General features: G+C 36.5%; 1 protein-coding gene across 1 annotated transcript in view; it reads left to right on the plus strand.

The window, feature by feature from the left end:
- The first annotated feature begins 2748 nt into the window (after nucleotides 1–2748).
- The window catches only part of LOC150078263 (cytosol aminopeptidase-like), a 223157-nt gene continuing 204592 nt past the window's right edge, over nucleotides 2749–21313 (plus strand). Inside the window, exons 1-2 of the mRNA XM_090385107.1 lie at nucleotides 2749–2903; nucleotides 12002–12126. Of these exons, the coding sequence (XP_090241233.1) occupies nucleotides 2754–2903; nucleotides 12002–12126 (275 nt within the window). The 5' untranslated portion in view covers nucleotides 2749–2753. The remainder of the gene's footprint in view (nucleotides 2904–12001; nucleotides 12127–21313) is intronic.

A 21313-nucleotide genomic window follows, 5' to 3' on the forward strand; every position in this document is an offset into this window, starting at 1 on the left:
CCTCATTCTGTCAAATTGATCTGTTGTCTAAACCGTTCTTCCAACTCAGCTAATCACTTGGAAATCTTTGACTTCCTCTCTTTGCAGCTTGACTTTCTCCAGTCCAACTTTCCTAACGATGGGGTAATTTTCCTTAGTGATTTTAATGTTTACAACTCCAGCTGGCTTCCGTTTTCTAGTCACACAGACCCTGCTAGTAGAGATGCTGAGGCTTTTGCAATTACTAAAGACCTGACACGGATTGTTCATTTATCTACCAGAATACATTTATCTACCAGAATACCGGACAATCCTAACCATACAGCCAACACGCTTGACCTTTTGCTCAACTCTTCTAAGTACATGTTCGAAGTGTGTTGTCCTTTAGGCACCTCAGATCACAACTTGGTGATTGTCTCTTCTCCAATGAAGCATTTATCTCATTGCTCTTCCCAACCTCGTGTCATTTGGCATTAGAAGAATACAAAATGGGAAGACCTGTGAGTTTTCTTTTCTTCTTTTTCTTTGTCGGCTCAGATCGTGTCAATGAAATTATTCTTGTAGGAATGGAAATACTTTATTCCGCACTCCATTTTAAAATCTTGTCCTTTATCTAAACCTTGGTTTTCTGATAAATGTGCTATGGCTGTTCTAGAAAAGGATTTTGCATATTATAATTGGCTTGTTTCCAATTCTTCAGTTTCATTTTCTGCCTACACCAAAGCTCGCAACAATTGTAAAGCAGTTATTAATCAGTCCAAATTAGATTTGGAACAGGGAAAAAAAAGAGTAGAAAACTTGCTTCTTGCCCTAAGGTAGCCGAGCACTCTGATCTCTTGCCAAAGATATTGGCCGCACTTTTTGCCCATCTCTACTACCACCTCCGTCAAAACCAATGGTTCTATTGTCACTTCAGCCAAGGATAAAGGTGACCTACTAGAATCCCAAATTTCATTCCAACTCATGTATTAATGATCTTTGTAAAAGAACTCCCAAGATTCCCAACACACTCCATTGAAAGCCTCCTTTGATCTTCTGTCAAAAGGATTATTTCGAATCTTGATGCCAAGGAAGCTCCAGGTCCTGATGGCATTTCTCCACTTGTTCTCAATACCTGTGCTCCTGAACTTATTTCTGTTATTTTCCGCATTTTTTCACTTTCTTATTCAAAAGGTGTTTTTCTTTCTGTTGGAAATTTGCTCATATCCAGCTAGTACCTAAAAAGGGTGTCAAATCAATCCCATTCAATTATCGACCCATTGCAATTACATCTACTCTTTCTAAAGTAATGGATAAGTCAATGAACTGCCAACTCTTAAAGTATTTAGAAATCTTCCGTATCAACGATTGCCTGCATGAATACCGGCAGTGTTGATCCACTGTTGATATTCTGGCTTACGTTACCCGTTTATGGACAAATTTAATTGAAAAGTTCGGTGAAACTCAAGCAGTTGCTCTTGATATCTCAAATGCCTTCTATCGTGTTTGGTATTAAGGACTTCTAAACACGCTTCCGTCTTATGGTTTGCTGATTTTTTGTAATTGGTTGTCCAGTTTTCTCTCTGACCGCTTACTGAGGGCGATGGTAGATGGCTCTCTAACTTCTCCACTAATGCTGGTTGCCCTGAAGGTTAAGTTCTTTTCCCCACTCTTTTCCTCTTGTATATTAACGACCTTCTTCCATTGACCGCAAATCGTATCCATAGTTTTGCTGATGCTAGCACATTGCATTCGACTTTCCAGTTTGACTAACCTCGCCCTGCTCAATCAACTTTAATTTCTGGAATATCCGCTACCAATTTCTTAAATGTCTATCTCCAGTGGTGCAAAGGCAACTTAGTCGATTTCAAAGCTTCTAAAACTCAGTCCTGTCTTATATCTCCCAAAAACGATTCTTCTTCCAAAGGTTATCTTTGGTGACCCTCCGATTTCTAGCCAAGATGGTATATCTGTTTTGCGGGATTACTGTGACTTCTAATCTCTCTCTCTCTCTCTCTCTCTTGGCACAAGCAAATTACAAATATTGCTTCCTCTACATCGAAAAAAATTGGATTTCTCTTTCGCTCTCGGCGTTACGTTTCTTTCAAACATCTCTTCACTCTTTAGAAATTCCAAATCCGCCCTGCCATGGAACTTTGTTCCCACATCTGGGGCGGTGCCCCCGAAACCTCTCTTAGGCTTGTAGATTCCATTGAGAAGAGGGCAATCAGGTTAATTAATGACTCATCTCTAACAGAGTCTCTCCACTCTCTCTCTCTCTCATAGACTTTCTGTTTCTGCAGAAAGTCTATGAGACAGAGAGTGGAGAAAAGAAACTTTCTGTTTCTTTTCTACAGATACTTCCATGGGGGCCGTTCTTCTGAATTTGCTTCTATAATTCCTCCTTTCTATAATTCCCGCTCTCTCTTTCAAAATAGTCTGAACAGGTGCAGCCACCAGCCAACATCCATTTACTGTCCAACTTCAAACTCACTGAGCCAAATTTTTATCTTCCTCGTTTATTCATTCCACTGCCGTTTTCTGGAACAACCTTCCTTCATACGTATTTACTGAAAATTACAGTCTAGAGAAGTTGAAGTCTAATGTCAACAAAAATGTTCTTTCCCCTTCTCAACCTGCAACTCAATCACGGTACCAAGTACTGTACTTTAGTTTATAATACCTTTCGTGTTTGGGCTTTTCATAAAAAAAAAAAAAAAAAAGTTCACATTGTAGTACGTCCGATTCACACTAATTGCACGTTTGAGGAAAGTTTTTAGCGCGTATGTGAAAGAATGGCATGTACATTGTTTAATTCAAGCGTATTTCTTTTGAATGTTTTACGACCCAGCCAGGTGCCACTCGAAGTGAATAAATTTCTAAGCAGATTGGTATTTATTCGTAGAAATTCTAGTGATTCTTCAGTTTCGGTTGATTCGAAAAAGGTAGTTGTTTGCTATGTGGGAAACGATTTTCGTGAAAAATCATTGCTGATGAACGGAACTGTTAGCAGTGTTTTGGAAGTTAATAATTAGCTTAATTGATTCATTTATTTTTTCCATTGGCTTGTGGAGTGCGGGAGAAATAAAGTAATGTTATTATTTTCTAGTAATAATGGCGGGAAAAATTTTGGTTCCAATACGAACTTCTCCTTCAACCCAATGCACGGTACTAAGTACTATAGGTTTTGATACCTTTCGTGTTTGGGGTTTTCATAAAAAAAAAAAAAAAAAAAAACAACCACTGTTTGGAAACCATTGAGGTATGGTGTTTTGAGTGCACGGTGTTGTGGTTGATTTGGGGATATGCTAATTTCACGAATAAGACAGGGGGGAAAAAAACTTAAACCAGAAATAAATTTTCACACACTATTACAAAATGCTTTTTAATTAAATATAGTACATTGCAATATGTTAGCTGTTTGAAATAAAATGCAAGGAAAGAAAAAAAAGCAATTGAAGTTTAATGAGCTTGTTTATGGATATGAGTGTTCTGTAGATAAATGCAATTCAGCTGATTTAACCGAAAGTTACAGTTATGCGTCTGAAAGGTATATATAGCTCACACACAATAATATATATTTCAGAATATACTGATCGCACTAAAAAAATATTTAAAAACATATACAATTTTTTCAAAATTTATCAGTTTAATGTATTGTTTTAATGTATTTTAATACATTGAAATGTATTTTAATGTATGTAATTAAAATGTAATACAAAACAATGTATTTTAATACATGAAAACAATTTAAAACAATACACAAAACAATGTTTGTTTCAAGTTGAAAACTTGAAACACAAAACAATACATTAAATTCAATTCAATTCAATACATTAAATTTCAAGTTGAAAACTTGAAACTTACACGTACATATGAAGAAAATTTTTAAGGGGGATGCCAAATTGCGATTTGCACCCGGGTGCCACATACCCTAGGAATGTCCGTGCTGGTATGTGAGTGACCAACCAACAAGTTCCACTCAATATGTGGTAAACTAAAATTGCACATTATAATTATAAGACATTCTGATTTTCTGGCCTGCCCTATTTCTCTGTACAGTTGTTCATTAGGTCTATAACATACTCCTACCCTCATTTTTGCCTTCCCTATGCTTATGTCACACCAAAGTGACTTAATATTTCACTGGTGACTCATGTAAACTGGATGCACTGCCTTAGATTTTGTGTGTTTATTATTATTAGCTATATGGTGCAAGGAAGCCTGAGGCTTATGCTGTACCAGCCAAAAAAAAATATTTCTGAGTTACCCTGAGAGAGAGAGAGAGAGAGACAAACAAAAGGGAATCACCAAGAAAGAGAAGAATGATGATATCCAACTTAGCATCTTGGGTGTACCAAGCCCATACTCACCAGATGTGAGACCTTGGTGTTTCTTAACTAATAGCATAATCCCTCTTCCCTTCCTATCCTGTCTGACCTTTCTGCACACATTTTATTTCTCATATTCAAATTTTGTATTCCTTATATCTGTGTGACACCACATATCAGATAATCCAACAATGTCTGCAAACAGTTCACTTCGACCTTCTCCGAAAATAAATGAAGCCCAAATCTTAATAAAATTTAATTCAAACTACAAGTTCTTACACATGACACTGTGGTAATTGAATAGTACTATCAAGTCCCTGTTATGATGTTTGAATGGCATATTGCATAGGTTATCTTTGATCTAAATAGTTGAAATGAAAGCACATCATCTGTCTGAAGTTTTTGGAATCTTTAATGAATAGAGTTTAGAAATCGTAATCGTGTGGAGGAGAAAGCAGCAAAATGTATGATTTTGATTTGTAGACTCTATTAACAAAAAATGCATTTTAAAACTTACACAGATGAATTGCTTTCAGATTAGCTGTTTAGATCAAAGATAACCTGTACAGCATTCTGTTTAAACATTATATTAGCCTTAACTGTGGAAGAAGCACTATCTGAGAGTTAAATAGAAAAATTCCAACCAAAGATTAATTTGTATTTTTGATTAGTTTGGTCTTTTGTTATTTTTTGAGTCAGTGTAAATGCAAGATTACAATCACTGAAGAAGAAAACATATACACAAAACATATTCTGTTATCAGTGAATAGATTCTGAAATTTTACATAGGTTAAGTGCTTTCAGTTCAGCTCTTAAATCTCTTTTTGTGTTATTGTTAATGTTTGTCTTCCTGCTGACTTTTTTGCAAGGTTGGAAGCTAAGTCACATCAAAGTTTCCCTAGGATTGTGTGAATCTGTTTATTTGCTTGAGTGCTGTGAGGAATTAGATGCTTCCCATTGTGCATTAATCTTACAGATGTTTCAGGTAGGTGGCCTGAGGAACCTGAATATTTTATCCTGCAGTTATATGAAAATCCAATAGATAATTAGGCTGTTCAATTGAACATCCCTTTTTAATGTTTCCTTCATTATATTCTAGAAGGAGAGCTATATGAAAAAGACAGGAATGTAAATATAATAAAGCATATTATTTTGAACTGATAAGAAAAAATAACTAGGATCACAACAGAGATTTTTAAAATTTATAAAAATCTTTAAATTCCCATCTAGATACCCATATTATTATTGTATTCGTGTACAGTTTTGAAAAAAATTTAAATAATAATGTGTTAGTCCAAATGAAGTCCTTGTAAAAACCTTTGTCCATATATTACTGCTTTTTTAGTGTATGTTTGTCACAGAATCCATCAGCAAAAACATTTCACATGTTGTTTTGTTTTGTTTTGTTTTGTTTGCACTCTGAGACCTGTCTGGCTCTTGCTGCCATTGTATCATATAGATATTTCAAATTGATGACCTGGGGAGCTTGAATATTATCTCTCAATGCATTTACATAAATTTTCTTCATTAATAAACATAATTTCCATTTATATTACACCATGCAACTTCACAAACTCATATCATCTGAAGAAATAAATGCCATAAATGCAAACAAGCATTGAGAAATGCAGTATGCATCTTGTGGCCAGAAATGACATTTTTTCCCGGTTTGAGCCTTGTGATCTGTGGAAGAAGTCTCAAAAAAACATCATTAAACAACATTTAAAAAAAAAAAATTTTATTATGGTGTCCAACCTGTAAGTAGGTACTCTTAAGTACAGAGGTGCCATAATAAAAAAAAAAAAGTTGATATACCTGATTATTGTACAGAACTTAAAATTGAATTCTTTTATAATACAGTATTTGGATTTTTCATTTTAAAGTAAGACAGGATATCACATTCTATAACAAATTGCAAACTGTGGCATCAAGAAAGCTGGCTGCCCTTAATAATTATTAATTCAATATATATATATACAGTCACAATGAATATGTTTACTCGTCTGGCCTTAGCCATATTCAGGAAATTTATTTTTAAGAATATAAAAACAGAAAATTTATTTTTTAATAATATTTAAAAAAAATAACATGGTCATACCTTTTGGACACAAATGTATATTGGTTATTCTTATCTTCATTATCATTATTACATTTATAAAGCTATATTTATTTTGCATAGGGTACATAATTCATGAATATGTGTAAATAGATCTTTATTTGTGGTGAATGTTTGTGAAATTTTGTTTTATGGTTAATCATTATCATAAAACAAATCATTATCATAAAACATCACAAATTTATCATTAATGATTATTTAATTATAATTACAATTATTATAATTGGTATTATAATACCAATATACAGGGCGTCTCAAAAATATTGGTACAAAAAATGTTTAGGGGAGGTGTAACATCTAAAGGAATGTGAATCGCATAGGAACCCATAACTGGAAACGTCACGGGAAAGTAGGAGCAGAGGCACAAACGTTTATTTGACATAATATTAACAATGGAGTCCGAGATGGATGCATTTCATGATGTTACAACAGATGCTCGAAGGTTCCACCATGAGACGTGATGACACCGACGCAGCATGGATTGGCGGACACGGTCGAACACACTTGGAGTTTCTTTGACAGTAGCAGCAGCGCAGACCAGTCTCGCCACGAGATCCATTTCCGGCTCCACAGGCGATTCATACCCGATAGATTTGAGGAACCCCCCACAGAAAGAAATCAAGTGAGTGTGGGGGGCAACGGATCCACCACGGCCAATCCATCGACACCCAAAATGCCTGTTCAAATGGTCACGAACACACCATCCATAATGGGCAGGCACCCCGTCATGTTGAAACCAAATGTTGCATCTCACATTTGCTGGAACATCGTCAAGTAACCCTGGTAGAACTTGTTCAGGAAAGATCTGATATTTAGTGGAGTTCAAGCAGGATGGTAACAGGTATGGGCCGACTAAGCAGTCACCAACCATACTTGCCCACACATTTATTGCGAAGTGATGTTGTGCCACATGGGGGTGCACACCGTGTGGGTGTCAAGAGCCCACACATGAGCATTGTGCTGATTGAATAAGCCTTCCTGAGTGAAATAAGCCTCATCTGTGAACAAAACATAGGCTGGAAAATTCAAGTCTTGTTGAACACTTTCTTGGAGAAACCACTGCACAAAAGCCACACGTGCAGGATGATCTTGGGGGAGCAGTAACTGAACCCTTTGGAGATGAAAGTTGTGTAAGGAATCGTCATGCCAGATACGCTGTACACTACATAACGTATGGTCATGTCAGACAGCACCTGGGATTTCTCCCATCTCCGCATGTGTGTTTCGCTGTATTGAGGACAGTACACTGTCAAGCCAGAGACTTGAAAGTGTGTGGGCCGTGTCTGTGCAATGTGATATTTTGTGTCCATTGTTTGTCCGGCTTATTGGACGCCAGGCCCCTAGTGGGGCACGACGTTGCCCATACCTTGCCACAGGGAGGCTAGCTGGGTGTATTCAGTATCACAACAAATTGCTCTGGCAGGTTTGCCACCTAGTTTCCTGAGATTTCAGTGGCTAGGACCTATAAAAAAAAATATGCGTTTTACATTAATGCTTAATGGGATTGCTGTTATGAAATCGCTGGTTTGGGGTTGAATGCTAAAGAGATGTGTTAAAGGCCTAATTGGTAGGGCAAAAATTTGATGTTATTAAATTTAGACATGTGAGGCTATATGCTAGATAAAAGCTAATAGTGTGAGTTGTCTTAGAGATTTACACGAAACCGGTAGAATTTAGATGTTGATTAGAATTTGGCGGCATTGTTAAGGGTGTACCCGGTCGATTTAGTGAGAGAGGGGGGAGACTGAAGACTGGGGGGGAAAAGATAGAAGAATAGGGATGATAGAGTAGGCATCCCCAAAGAGGTCAGTGGAGACGAGCCCACCAGGTGAAGTAAGGGGGGGTAGGCAGATAGGCGAGGAGACAGAGATCTGTCTCCTCCCTCCCCTGACTGGGGATGGGGTTTTAAAGGGAACCAGGTTAGAGTACCCAGTTCAGATCGCCAATGCCTTGTTGGCAGCAAAGCCGCAGAATGTCTTCGTCGGTGTCATGTCCAAGCAGTGTTGAATCCGGTATTGAAGGTCAAGCTGCCCATCCCGCTCCGGGGGTGGGATATGTTAGCTGGCAGTGCGGAACCCACCAGGTGAGGGGGTGGGAGAGAGAGAGACACATTTACTTCATTCATAATCTGCATTCTCACTCTACTTGCATTCTTTTTTTTTTTTTTATTATTATTATTATTTTAATTTATTTTATTATTTTATTTATTTATTATTATTTTTTTAATACTTTTTTCTTATTTTATAATTTTTTTCCAAGTTTTTTATATATATATAAATATTTATTATTATTATATTTTTTTTCTTTTCTTTTCTTTTTTTTTTTTCTCATTGTGCTGATTGAATAAGCCTTCCTGAGTGAAATAAGCCTCATCCGTGAACAAAACATAGGCTGGAAAATTCAAGTCTTGTTGAACACTTTCTTGGAGAAACCACTGCACAAAAGCCACATGTGCAGGATGATCTTGGGGGAGCAGTAACTGAACCCTTTGGAGATGAAAGGTGTGTAAGGAATCGTCGTGCTAGATACGCTGTACACTACATAACTCATTCTCATTCATCTTTTTCTCACACACCCGGAGGGGATGCAATGATGTGTTGTGTAAATTTAAATACTAATTAAAACTAGGGTTAGTGTTTACTTAACTGTAGCATTTATGGTTTGTGTTCTTTTTCTCACACGCTTATACTTTTATTCATTCTTCTAGCTCTCATCTCATTTATTCGACACTTACTTTCTGCACTGCACTCTCTGGACACCTCAACTTACTGTTATTCTTCGGTTGTAGTGGTGCAGGCCTAGCCGCAAGTTTTTTTTTTTTTTTTTCCGGCCAGGGGAGAATGCAGTGATAGTGTTCATGTGGTTAGTAAATGTTTGTTAGTACAGTATATGTAAAGTAATGTAAGTTATTTTTAACTTTGTATTCTTTCGACCAATTACATTTGCTCTTCCAATCATTCCCATTCACTCTCTCTTTCCCTCATGTTAGGTCACTCTTTCTTTCACCAAAACTACCATTTATTCCCTTTTACCATAATTCCTAGTTCACTCGCCTATTCATTCTTCTTTCATTCTACATTGCATCCCCTTGCTACTAGCTTACTGATATTTTTCAGTTAATCTGCTTCCCTGGCTGCCTTGTAGCTGTATGCTACAACGAGACACTCGTAAGGTAGAGGCAACGGCACGTGAGCTGGTAGTAGGATTATTCTGGAAGGCATTCAACACACTTTCTTCCATGGCGGGAATTCACGTTGAAAATGGTCTGCCCGCACTACTCCTGTTACCTCTAAATGACCCATAATCACACAAATTTTGATGCACATGCACAAACAAACGGTGGTCCGGTACATGTCTGTCTGGGAAGCATTCTCCATAAATTCATTGAGTGGCTCATCCATTTCCCTCCACTAATCCATACAATAGGTGCATGTCTGCCAGCTCACAGTTTGTATATCGATGCATGCTCTTCGTGCGGCGACTACTGCTTGAATGAGTAAACCAGAAATTTTCCCTCTCGCGAACCGATGAACAGCGCCGTGTACAGACTTACGGTGACGTTTCCGGTTATGGGTTCCTATGCGATTCACATTCCTTTAGATGTTACCTACCTCCCCTAAACGTTTGTACCAATATTTTTGAGACAACCTGTATAATAATATTATATGATAGGAACCCATAACAGGAAACGTCACTGTAAGTCGGTAGACGGCATGGTAGTTGGCGCACGAAGAGCATGCATCGATATACACTGTGCGATTATGGGTCATTTAGAGGTAACAAGAGTAGTGTGGGCAGACCACATTCGACGCGAATTCCCGCCATGGAAGAAAGTGTGTTGAATGCCGTCTAGAATCCTACTACCAGAACTCGTGCCTTTGCCTCTGCCTTAGGAGTGTCTCGTTGCAGTGTACAGCATGTCTGGCATGACGATTCCTCACACCCCTTTCATCTCCAAAGGGTTCAGTTACTGCTCCCCCAAGATCATCCTGCACGTTTGGCTTTTACACAATGGTTTCTCCAAGAAAGTGTTCAAGACTTGAATTTTCCAGCCTATGTTTTGTTCACGGATGAGGCTTATTTCACTGGGGAAGGCTTATTCAATCAGCACAATGCTCGTGTGGGCTTACGACAACCCACGCGGTGTGCGCCCCCATGCGGCACAACATTGCTTCACAATAAATGTGTGGGCAGGTATCGTCAGTGAGTGCTTAGTCGGCCAATATTTGTTACCATCCCGCACGAACTCCATTAAATATCAAATCTTTCTTGAACAAGTTCTATCAGGGTTACTTGACAATGTTCCACCAAATATGAAATGCAATATTTGTTTTCAACATGATGGGGCGCCTGCCCATTATGGAAGGTGTGTTTGTGACCATTTGAACAGGCGTTTTGGGCATTGATGAATTGGCTGTGGTGGACCCATTGTCTGGCCCCCACGCTCACCTGATTTATCGAGCCTTGATTTCTTTCTGTGGGGGGGCCCTCAAATCTATCGTGTATGAATCGCGTGTGGAGACGGAAATGGATCTCGTGGCGAGACTCGTCTGCGCTGCTGCTACTGTCAAAGAAACTCCAGGTGTGTTCGACAGTGTCTGCTAATCCATGCTGCGTTGGTGTCACGCATGCATCGCGTCTCATGGTGGAACTTTCTAGCATCTGTTGTAACATCATGAAATGCATCCATCTTGTACTCCATTGTTAATATTATGTCAGATAAAAGTTTGCCACTAATTACTGTCTTGTGTCATTTCTGGGTTCTTGTGCCTCTGCTACTACTTTCCCGTGACGTTTCCAGTTATGGGTTCCAATGCAATTCACATTTCTTTAGATGTTACCTACCTCCCCCAAACGTTTGTACCAATATTTTTGAGACACCCTATATAATTATTATATATAGTATTATAATAATTACAATCAATGCATGTAAATTTACCAATTTACAAGCTATAATAATGGATTTTACTACTTTTATGAATGTTTATACATTTCAATAATGGTACTAGTTGTACCTGGTCATTTTTCTATTAAGTGGAGATTTCTTCAAATTTTAAAAGAGAAAAACATTTCTGGGAAGATATTCTAAGTTATTATTGGGTGAACAGAATAGTTTTAGAGTGCAGCAGAGTGTAATAAAAAAAAAAAAAAAAAAAAAAGAGGTTGATATACACCCAACACACATCCTTGGAACGAAATAAGTGCTTGGAGCACATAACCCTAGTTTCTTCTCTGTCTTTTTTCACTATAAAACTACTCTTTTCAGCCAGCAGTAACTTGCATTACCTTCCCAGAAATATTTTGCCCAATTTCTGTATTCAAGACATCTCCATTCAGTGGAGATTTCTTGAATATCTCAAGAAATATATTTAATGCCTGTAGGTACTAATTATCTTCTGGTCATCATTTTGACCCTATTCATTGGGGTGAAAATGATTTCCAGGAGAAACTAGTGCGTACAGGCATGCTTGCTTAATGGGTTTAAATAATCACAAATATATTTTGTATGTTTCTGTTTTTACTGTATATTTATCTATACTGTAATGAAAAAATAAAAATTATGTATTTGTAATATGTAAATGATAATCATTTTCAGAAACGAGGCTTGATATTAGGAGCACATGAGACTAGAGAAAATCATATAAGAAATATTTTGTTGACACCAGAAGCTGAAAAATACGACACTGTGGTTAATGGAAGGTTGAAAGAACTTCTCACTATGTAAGTTCTTATGTTGTTGTATTTTACAATAAAATACCAAATACATTATATTGCAGAACAGAATGCTAAAAATTATATGAGAAAAATAAGAGTGAAAATAATGACCAAAAACAGTTTGTAAGGAGAGAAATTAGAGATAACTGGTAAAATTAGGTCTAATTTATTTGTGTAGAAAAAGGAAAAAAATATAATTTAGTGAGAACATTTGTAATAATTTGTTTTTTGAAAGGGTCACTCACAAGCTGGATTTGGGGAATAATTTTGACATTGTTTATTTAGATTTCAGCAAAGCTTTTGACTCAGTCCCACATGAGTGGTTGCTTTATAAGCTGGAACAGGTTGGAATCACTGGGAAAATCCTTAGATGGATAGCAGGATGGCTTCAGGGCAGGAGGCAGAGGGTTGTGATAAATGGCTATTCCTCAGATTGGGTTGATGTAAGAAGTGGAGTTCCCCAAGGATCAGTATTAGGACCACTGTTGTTTTTAATTTTCATAAACAACATCGATGAAGTGATAGACGGCGTGATGTCTAAATTTGCAGATGATGTTAAAATTGGTAGAGTAGTTAATGATCACTGTCAAGCTGAGCTTCTTCAGAGAGACCTAGATAGACTTCAGGAATGGTCAGAAAAATGGCAGCTGTGCTTTAATCCAACAAAGTGTAAGGTATTACACCTGGGAAACAGTAATCCCAAAATAACTTATTCACTTGGTGGAGTTCAACTAAACCCAGTACTGGAGGAAAGGGACTTGGGTGTTACGATACGGTCAGACATGAAATTCTCTGAGCATTGTAAACAGGTTGCAAGAAAGGCCCATGGTGTCCTATCGATGATCTATCGAACTTTTGCAAGTAGAGATAGGGACGTGATAGTCCCATTATATAAGGCATTTATTAGACCACACTTGGAATACTGTGTTCAAGTATGGAGGTCGCACGTAAAGAAAGACATTGAGCTTCTTGAAAGGGTGCAAAGACGAGTAACTTGCCTGGTGATCAGCAAAAGGGTGTCCATATGAAGAAAGACTTTGAATATGTGGGTTGCAGAGTTTGGAAACTAGACACCTTAGAGGAGATTTGAGTGAGGTGTTTAAGGCTCTGAGAGGCATCAGTAAAATGAATGAGGACGAAATTTTCAAGATTGTAAATGATGCTAGAACTAGGGGATGTAAATTCAAGTTACGGGGTGGAAATATTTAGATTGGACTGCAGAAAGTTTTATTTTAGCCAGCGAGTTATAAATTACTGGAATAAGTTGCCTACATGGGTGGTAGAGGCTGACAGTTTGGGGAAATTCAAAGGTCATCTGGATAGTACTTTCGGGTGAGGGAAGCGCATAGGATGATAGGTTTAATTTCCTTTTCTTTTACTAATTATTATTATTTATTTATTTTATTTTTTATTTATTTATTTTTTTATTATTATTATTATTTTTTTTTTTGGCTAGTGCAGCATAAGCCATAGGCTTTCTTGCACCATGTGGCCATTTCTAATACTAATACTAATATATCATATAAATAATTATGTGAATGCCTTCTCACTAGAGTACATTGTGCATTAAGCCAGCAATTACATGAAATCATATATAAGTGCCTATGCATTTTGTTCCCGTTATAGTGATTTTTCGAAGTTTTAAAAGATATTTTTGAAAAAAATTATCGTGACAAGCATTGTGAATTACCCCTGGTAAACAAAATGGTTTTAGAGATCAAAATAGATAAATAAAATTAAGTATTGGTGTCCCCTGCTTAGCACTCTTAATTGGGGCTGTAAAACCAAAGTGCTCAGTGAAACCTTATTAAGCAGGGGAAATTTATCCATAAGAAATAATTTAACTGGTTGGTGTGATCAGTGTTTCTGGCTGATTTTAAGGTACCATTTCTCTATATAACAAACCTAAGGGGGCATAAATTTAAATTAAGAAAAGACAGATGTAGAATAGATGTGCGAACTTCTTTCTGTCGTTGTGGAAGTTGATAGGTTAAATAAATTTAAGGAGGAACTGGTCAGGCATTTGGAGGGAATGGTGTGATTTTTTTTTTTGGTTGATGCTGCATAAGCTCATACACTTGCTTTCTTGCATCACATGCCACTACTACTACTACAACAACAACAATATTAAATGCAGCAGAAACATTTACGTTTAAATATGTAAATTATGCAATAAAACATGGTCAAGAAAATTCAAAATAATTTTACTTAAAATTGCAGAACTTTATATGTATACTGTATTTACATTATTTATAATAATAGCTTGCAATACAGTTAGTTAAAGATCTCTCAAAACTTGATTACATTACTGAAAGTAATGTAATCAAGTGCTCTCCTGAATCTCTTTCTAGAATGTCCAATTTAGTTTCCATCGACAAGTTTTTCCAATAGCTTTTCTTCTTCTTTGCATCGTTAATGCTAGCTGACTCATTTGGTCTCTTTTAAGGTTATTTTAAAAAAATAGAGGAACTACCTACATGGTAAACTAAAATCAGTTGCGTGGATGCGAAATGCACATAAATAATATGTAAACCAGAACTGACTGAAAACTGAAACTAAGTTGAAAACAACATTGTTGAGTGCAGTAGCAACACTCAACACTCAGCATTGCTGAGTGTTGCTACTGCACAGTGTGCAGCTGAAAGCAACTCCATGTCAGGAAACGACAGTTTTTAAAGAAGTTTTATAAACAGCACTTCAATAAACTTCAATTAATTAGAACTATGGAGCAGGTGCTCCCTTTCCTATAACATCACTGGGTGTGTGGATGTAAAGTGTATATTTTCATAACATGCAAGAAATGGTGCATGTGACCATATTGTTTTTTAGCTGTGGACACAGGATACATATGCCAGTAGAGAAAATTTAACACATAGATATAAATTACTCATGGACACAAAAAATAACTTTTGGGGCAATTAAAAGACACTTTTGAAATATCTCCTTGTTATAAATAAATTAGAAATGCTTTGCAGGCAGCATTTCCACTTTGGCTTGCAATTCAGCCGTTTTTTTCTTTAATTACAGTATCTGTTTGAAGTCAATTTAAATCAAAGAACACACCTTTGAAGGGCAAGTACTGTGCATAACAATTGATTGGAAATTTGATTTGAAGAGCACCAAAAAATTTTTTTTTCAATTGTCTCTCAGGCACCCAAACATGCTAATGGGTAACTCCTCCCAAGGCATTTGAGGGAAGAGCACTATTCTGGGGAAACAGTGCACAACTCTTTGGGGGGGGGTATCACAAAATACAGAGTGCTATAGCAAACAAGTGCTTAGTGAACTATGCTATAGTGGGGACAGCTATAGTTTTTTTACGTGGCTCATATGTGCAAGGCTGATGCTTATCTGCCAGTTCTCTTCATTCATTTGCACTAACTATATTGCTGTCTTGGCTCATATATTTATTCTGTGCAACTTGTCTAATGGTGGAACATGCTATTTGTGTTAGTGTATTTTTTTATCATGCAGAACTTTGCTGTAATGAGTGCAGTCTACTCAAAATATCTTCTATTAGATCTGCAAAATGTCTATAATCTGCTGCTGAAATTAGCATGTGAATTTCTTTGTATGCAGCATTTATTTAGAGGTGGAAGACAAGAAAGGTTAAAATTAAATTTCACAGGAATTGTTTAACCAGAATAATTCAAGCAAATATAGTTGTGTAGAAGGTTTAAACAAGTTGATTGCTTTTATCAAAATGCAAGGAGTCTTAACAAAAATTGGACAACCTAATTTAAGTTCTTCTCTCTCTCTCTCTCTGCTTAGTGTGATATCCTATTGTTTTTTGAGACTTTACTCAAGATTTATTAACATTTTCTGCTAATTTTGATTAGCAGAAAATGTTTATTTTTGTCCAGTAGGAATATCCCATAATTAAAACCAGACTTTGGGTATTTTAAAGTTTGAACTGCTTTCCCTAAAGGGTGTCAAGCTGTAATACTGTTGTCTGTTATTTTGTACTTCTTCTGAGAAGTAACTCTCTAAATAAATTTTATATTTGGCTTCTGACCTTTCTGTGTGTACAATACCTACAAAAACAATTGGTGGTTTTAATCTCTGAAGTTTAATGATACTTAATTACATTTAAATACTAATAAATGTAATTTAGAGATTTTTTTTATTGTAGAATAGTTTGCACCCCCTCCTGCCCACAAAAAAATAGGATCTTTATGAATATTGACTAGTCTAATTTACCTTCTAAGAATACACTGGAAAATGTTTAACATGAAAAAATATTCTGATCCTGACAAAATGCTATGTTATTTCATACATTTATTTTCTTTTAACATGAAACAAAAAATGCTTAACATGAAAAGATTTGCATCTCAGAAGAACAAAAAAATATACAGGCTGCCGCATCGTCACTAAATTTTTACTGTTTATGACTTTATGACTCAACTTTCTATTGATTAGGCTGACATCTGATAATAAACAATATGTAGGTAGTACAAGGATGCCACTTTCCGCACACCACCCTTATCATTTTAAACAAATGGGATTACCCTTTGGTGGGCAAAACATTTCATTTACAGTCTTGAAGTGAGTGACACATACTGTATAAAGTGGTGAATTTCGTGTTTAGTAAAAAATCCGCAAATTTATCACCCCAATGGAAAAATCAGGGCATAAATAAAGCGCTATTTCGCTTAAAGTTAAAATGGAGTTGCTTAAAGCAGTAGATGTAGGGAATTCTTCAAAAACAGACATTTGTAAAAAGTTCAGAATCGCTAACTCTACGTTGTCAGCAGTCATAAAGAATAGAGACCAACTTACTTTTGAGCGCAGCATGTTTGAGCCGGATAGAAAACCAATAGAAAACTGGATAGAAAACACGAAGATTTGGAGGCTGCATTGCTTGTTTGGTTTAAACAAGCTAGGTCCCTCTATTAATGGAAAAAGTGGATGTGTTTGCAATTCAAATGGGGATTGAATTCACTGTGAATCCAGGCTGGTTGGAACATTTCAAGAAAAGAAACGGCATTGTTTTTAAAAAATGTTTGCGGTGAAGCAAATCAAGTTTCACCGAGTATGACATCGGATTGGCTGCAGTCTACATTGCCCACAGTGCTTGAAGAATATAGCATGAGAGATGTCTTTAACGCCGATGAAATGGAGTTGTTCTGTTGCTGCTTACCAGATAAAACTTTATTGTTTAAGGGACAGCAGTGTTTTGGTGGCAAAAAGTCCAAAGAGAGGGTAATGGTGACTTGCAATTCGGACGGATCTGAAAAGCTGCCCTTATTTGTTATCGGGAAGAGCATGAATCCGCACTGTTAAAATGTAGAAAAAATACCATTTGAGTACATGCCAAACAAGAAGGCGTGGATGACCACGACAACATTTACTGATTGGCTTTTGAGTTTAGGTAAGCACTTTTTATGCGAAAAGTTGCCATGATTGTTGATAATTGTCCAGCTTGCTCTGAAGTGAGAATTAAAAACTATAAAGCTTATATTTTTGCCTCAAAACACTATGAGCATTTTACAGCCTTGTGATCAAAGCATAATACAGAATTTAAAATTTTATTACTGTAAATAATTGCTAAGAAAATATTTGGCGACAGTTGAAGCAAAAGAAGATTTCTCTGTCAACTTATTGGATGCATTGCATATGTTTGCACACTGCTTGGAATCTTTTAACACCAAAGACTGTCAAATTGTTTTTGTCATGCGGGATTTTCTAAAATGTTTCCAACATTTTGGAAAATTTTGGAAACCTACTCAAGAGTCTCAAGACGATCAAGAAGCTGAACTGACATTCAGTGAAATATTTGGGCACATTTTATCCCTTTTAGAAAGTTCGGTATCTTTGGATGAATTTGTCACAGTTGATGATACTAATTTGTGTACAGAGCCGATTTTAACAGATAGTGATATTTTGGATGTCGTACGACGTATGGAAGTGGATCCCATGTGTGAAGATAGTGATGGTAATGTAGACAATGACATCGATTTGTTAGTTCCTGTTCCTACTATATCAGAAATGCAGAAATTGATAAAAAGTATGCACAGATATTTAGATCTACATACGAGTGGTGAAATGAACCAAATGATGGACGATATTGAAGAATTTGTAGATAATAAGATGATAAATAACACGGTGCAAAAAAAGATATCAGATTTTTTTACAAAAAATAATTAACATTTTTTAAAAATTTTTACATATTGTATGTGTTTTTTTTATCTGATGAAGTCAATGAACATGTTAAGTGTTAATAAATTGTGTTTGTAAAATGCCCCTTGTGTAGTAGTAGTAGTAGTAGTAGTAGCAGTGGCATTTGATGCAAGAAAGCAAGTGTATGAGCTTATGCAGCATCAGCCAAAAAAAAAAAAAAAAAAATCACACCATTCCCTCCAAATGCCTGTCCAGTTCCTCCTTATATTTATTCAACCTATCAACTTCCACAACGACAGATGGAAGTTTGTTCCAGCAATTAACCACCCGCTGGCCAAAGGCAAATTTCCGCACATCTAATCTACATCTGTCTTTTCTTAATTTGAATTTATGCCCCCTTAGGTTCGTAATCTGAACAAGTGGAAGGATCCCATCAGAATTCAGCATGCTCAACCCATTCAAGGCCTTATATACCTCAATCAGATCACTGCGCAGGTGCCTAGTCTCCAGCCACTGCAATTTGCAAGACTTAAGCCTCTCTTGGTAAGAGGATCCCTTCATTCCCCTCACCAATCTTGTTGCCCTTCTCTGTACATGCTCAAGTAAATCTACATCCTTCCTAAAATGAGGCCTCCAGGCCATGGCGTGGCCTGACCATTGCCTTATACAGAGGGATAATCACATCCTTTTCCCTGCTAGCAAAATTCCTATATATCATTCACAAAACCCCATGACCTGACCTGGCAGCCTGTCTGCATTGCTCAGAAAACTTCATATCTGACTGCACAATTACTCCCAAGTCTTTTTCATTTTCTACTACCTTAAGTGTAGTACCAAACAGTTGGTACGTTTCTCTGGGGTTACTTCTTCCCATATGCAGTACTTTGCATTTGTCAAGGTTAAACTTCAGTTGCCACTTCTTAGCCCATCTGCCCAAATTATCTAGATCCTGTTGCAGTAGCACACTGCCATTACTGTCATTAACAACCATGCCAACCTTTGTATCATCTGCAAACTTCGACATTAAGCCTGATATACCTTCATCAATATCATTGATAAATATACAAAACAACAGTGGACCTAACACCGAACCCTGTGGGACTCCACTAATAACATTAGTCCAAGAAGAGCAGCACCCATTGATTACCACTCTCTGTCTTCTCCCAATTAACCATCCTTTTATCCATTGTAGCAACTTACCCTTAATAGTGTTATATAGTGCATAAAATGTTAACTTGTTTAATCTTTCTATCTTAACTCTTTTGATTATTACAACATCAAAAACATTGGTGATTTTTTTTTTGTTCACTTCTTTTAACACGAAAAAATATTTCTGTCCACATGGTTTCATGTTAAACAATTTCCACTGTACTTTTGTATTTGGCGATTCTGTTCTAAATTTTTACTCTTTTGGCACCAATTACCTCCTCCATCTCTCAGTTAACTCTCCAACATCATCGAAAGCCTATGTATCAAATTAGTTATTTCCAATATATAAATAACTAAATAAAGCTTTGTCTGAAAGATTTGAGACTCATTACTGCATAAGGTACATGATGGACCTAATGCAGTAATGAGCATTAGGACCAAAACCTGTTAAATTTTGTTTTCAGTGATAAAGTATCCTCTACCATTCTGTATCTCTGTTTCTTAGCTTTCTTTGGGATATAATTAGTATTAAAATGGAAAGTGATTAATGATCCAAGTTAAAAAATAAAATAAAATAAAAAAAAGACATGATTCAAATCACCAAAAAGTGTCTGTCAAATTCATCCTTGAATTTTACCAAACTTTCCACCTGAGCCATCCTTGCAGACAAATTATTAGTAATGGTAATTGATGTAAGAAAGCAAACTTATAGCAAAAAGAGGGGAAAAATTACACATATATTTGTCCATCCCCTCTAATAACACTGGTCAACAAGGTTTTGCTAACATGGATGAAATCAAGCATTTTTTGTTAATTTGTATATGCTAATTACGAATATGATGGTAAAAAGTTCCTATCATGTCACATATTTTAGAAAAATGCAAAAACAGTTTTAAAAAAAAAACATAAAATAGCTTTGAAATCATCCAACATCGCACTCTGTACCTTTTCCAGTTGAATTTATTGTAACAAAAGAGACATATCTATGTTGTTTAATGGTGTACCTATACCTCTTTTTAGTTTTATGGCCCTGAGGAGTGGCCACTCTGAGTTATATTGTTATAATCCTTATTATGCAGTAGCATGTGTGGACCCTACTATATTTCTGGTGACCAGGCACCTCTGCAAAAGACAACTTGTTTACAAGCTGTCTTTAACCCTTAAATGTACATTTTTGGGGTTAGTTTCGATTTGTGAGATCTAGTGGTATGTTGTGGTGTTTTAAAGTTCCATTTTGGTCTGTGAAAACTCGTGAAATGGAGCAAAAACGCTGTGCATGTGTTAATTTGCCAAACAGTTTTTGCTATGTTTGTGGACAACTTACAGTGAAGTCTCAGTGTCGATCAATCACAGACAAGGTGAAACAAGCTTATTATTTTTATTTTGTTTGCCATGTGGGTGATCAGGATAAAAGGTGAGCACCGCATTTGTGCTGTTTAACATGCTATGTAAATCTGACTGAATGGTTGAAGGGGAAGAATTTTAAAATGCCTTTTGCTGTTCGGATGATCTGGCAAGAACCAACAAGTCACCTTGAAGATTGTTACTTCTGTCTCACAAATACTAAGGGTTGTTTTCAAGGAAAAATAGAGTTAAAATAAAATACCTTAACTTTACCTCTGCAATAAGACCAGTGCCACATACACACCAGAACTCCCTATTCCTTCACTATTCCAGAAGAAGAGCAAGATTCACTAGAGCCCATACCTGCCCCCTCAATGTCTGCAGATCTCTTTGTTACAATCCTGAACATGACAAAATTCCACACTTAATTGAGCAAAGTGAACTTAATGATTTTGTTAGGGATTTAAATCTTTCAAAGCAACAGGCTGAGCTATTAGGATCTAGTTTGCAACAGTGGAATTTGCTGGCATAAACCATGAGGATTTCTGTGATTAAAAACCAAAATGAATAGTTTCCAGGT

Source organism: Mastigoproctus giganteus, chromosome 11, assembly GCF_048544385.1.
Source record: "Mastigoproctus giganteus isolate SK-2022 chromosome 11, ASM4854438v1, whole genome shotgun sequence".
NCBI lineage: Eukaryota > Metazoa > Arthropoda > Arachnida > Uropygi > Thelyphonidae > Mastigoproctus > Mastigoproctus giganteus.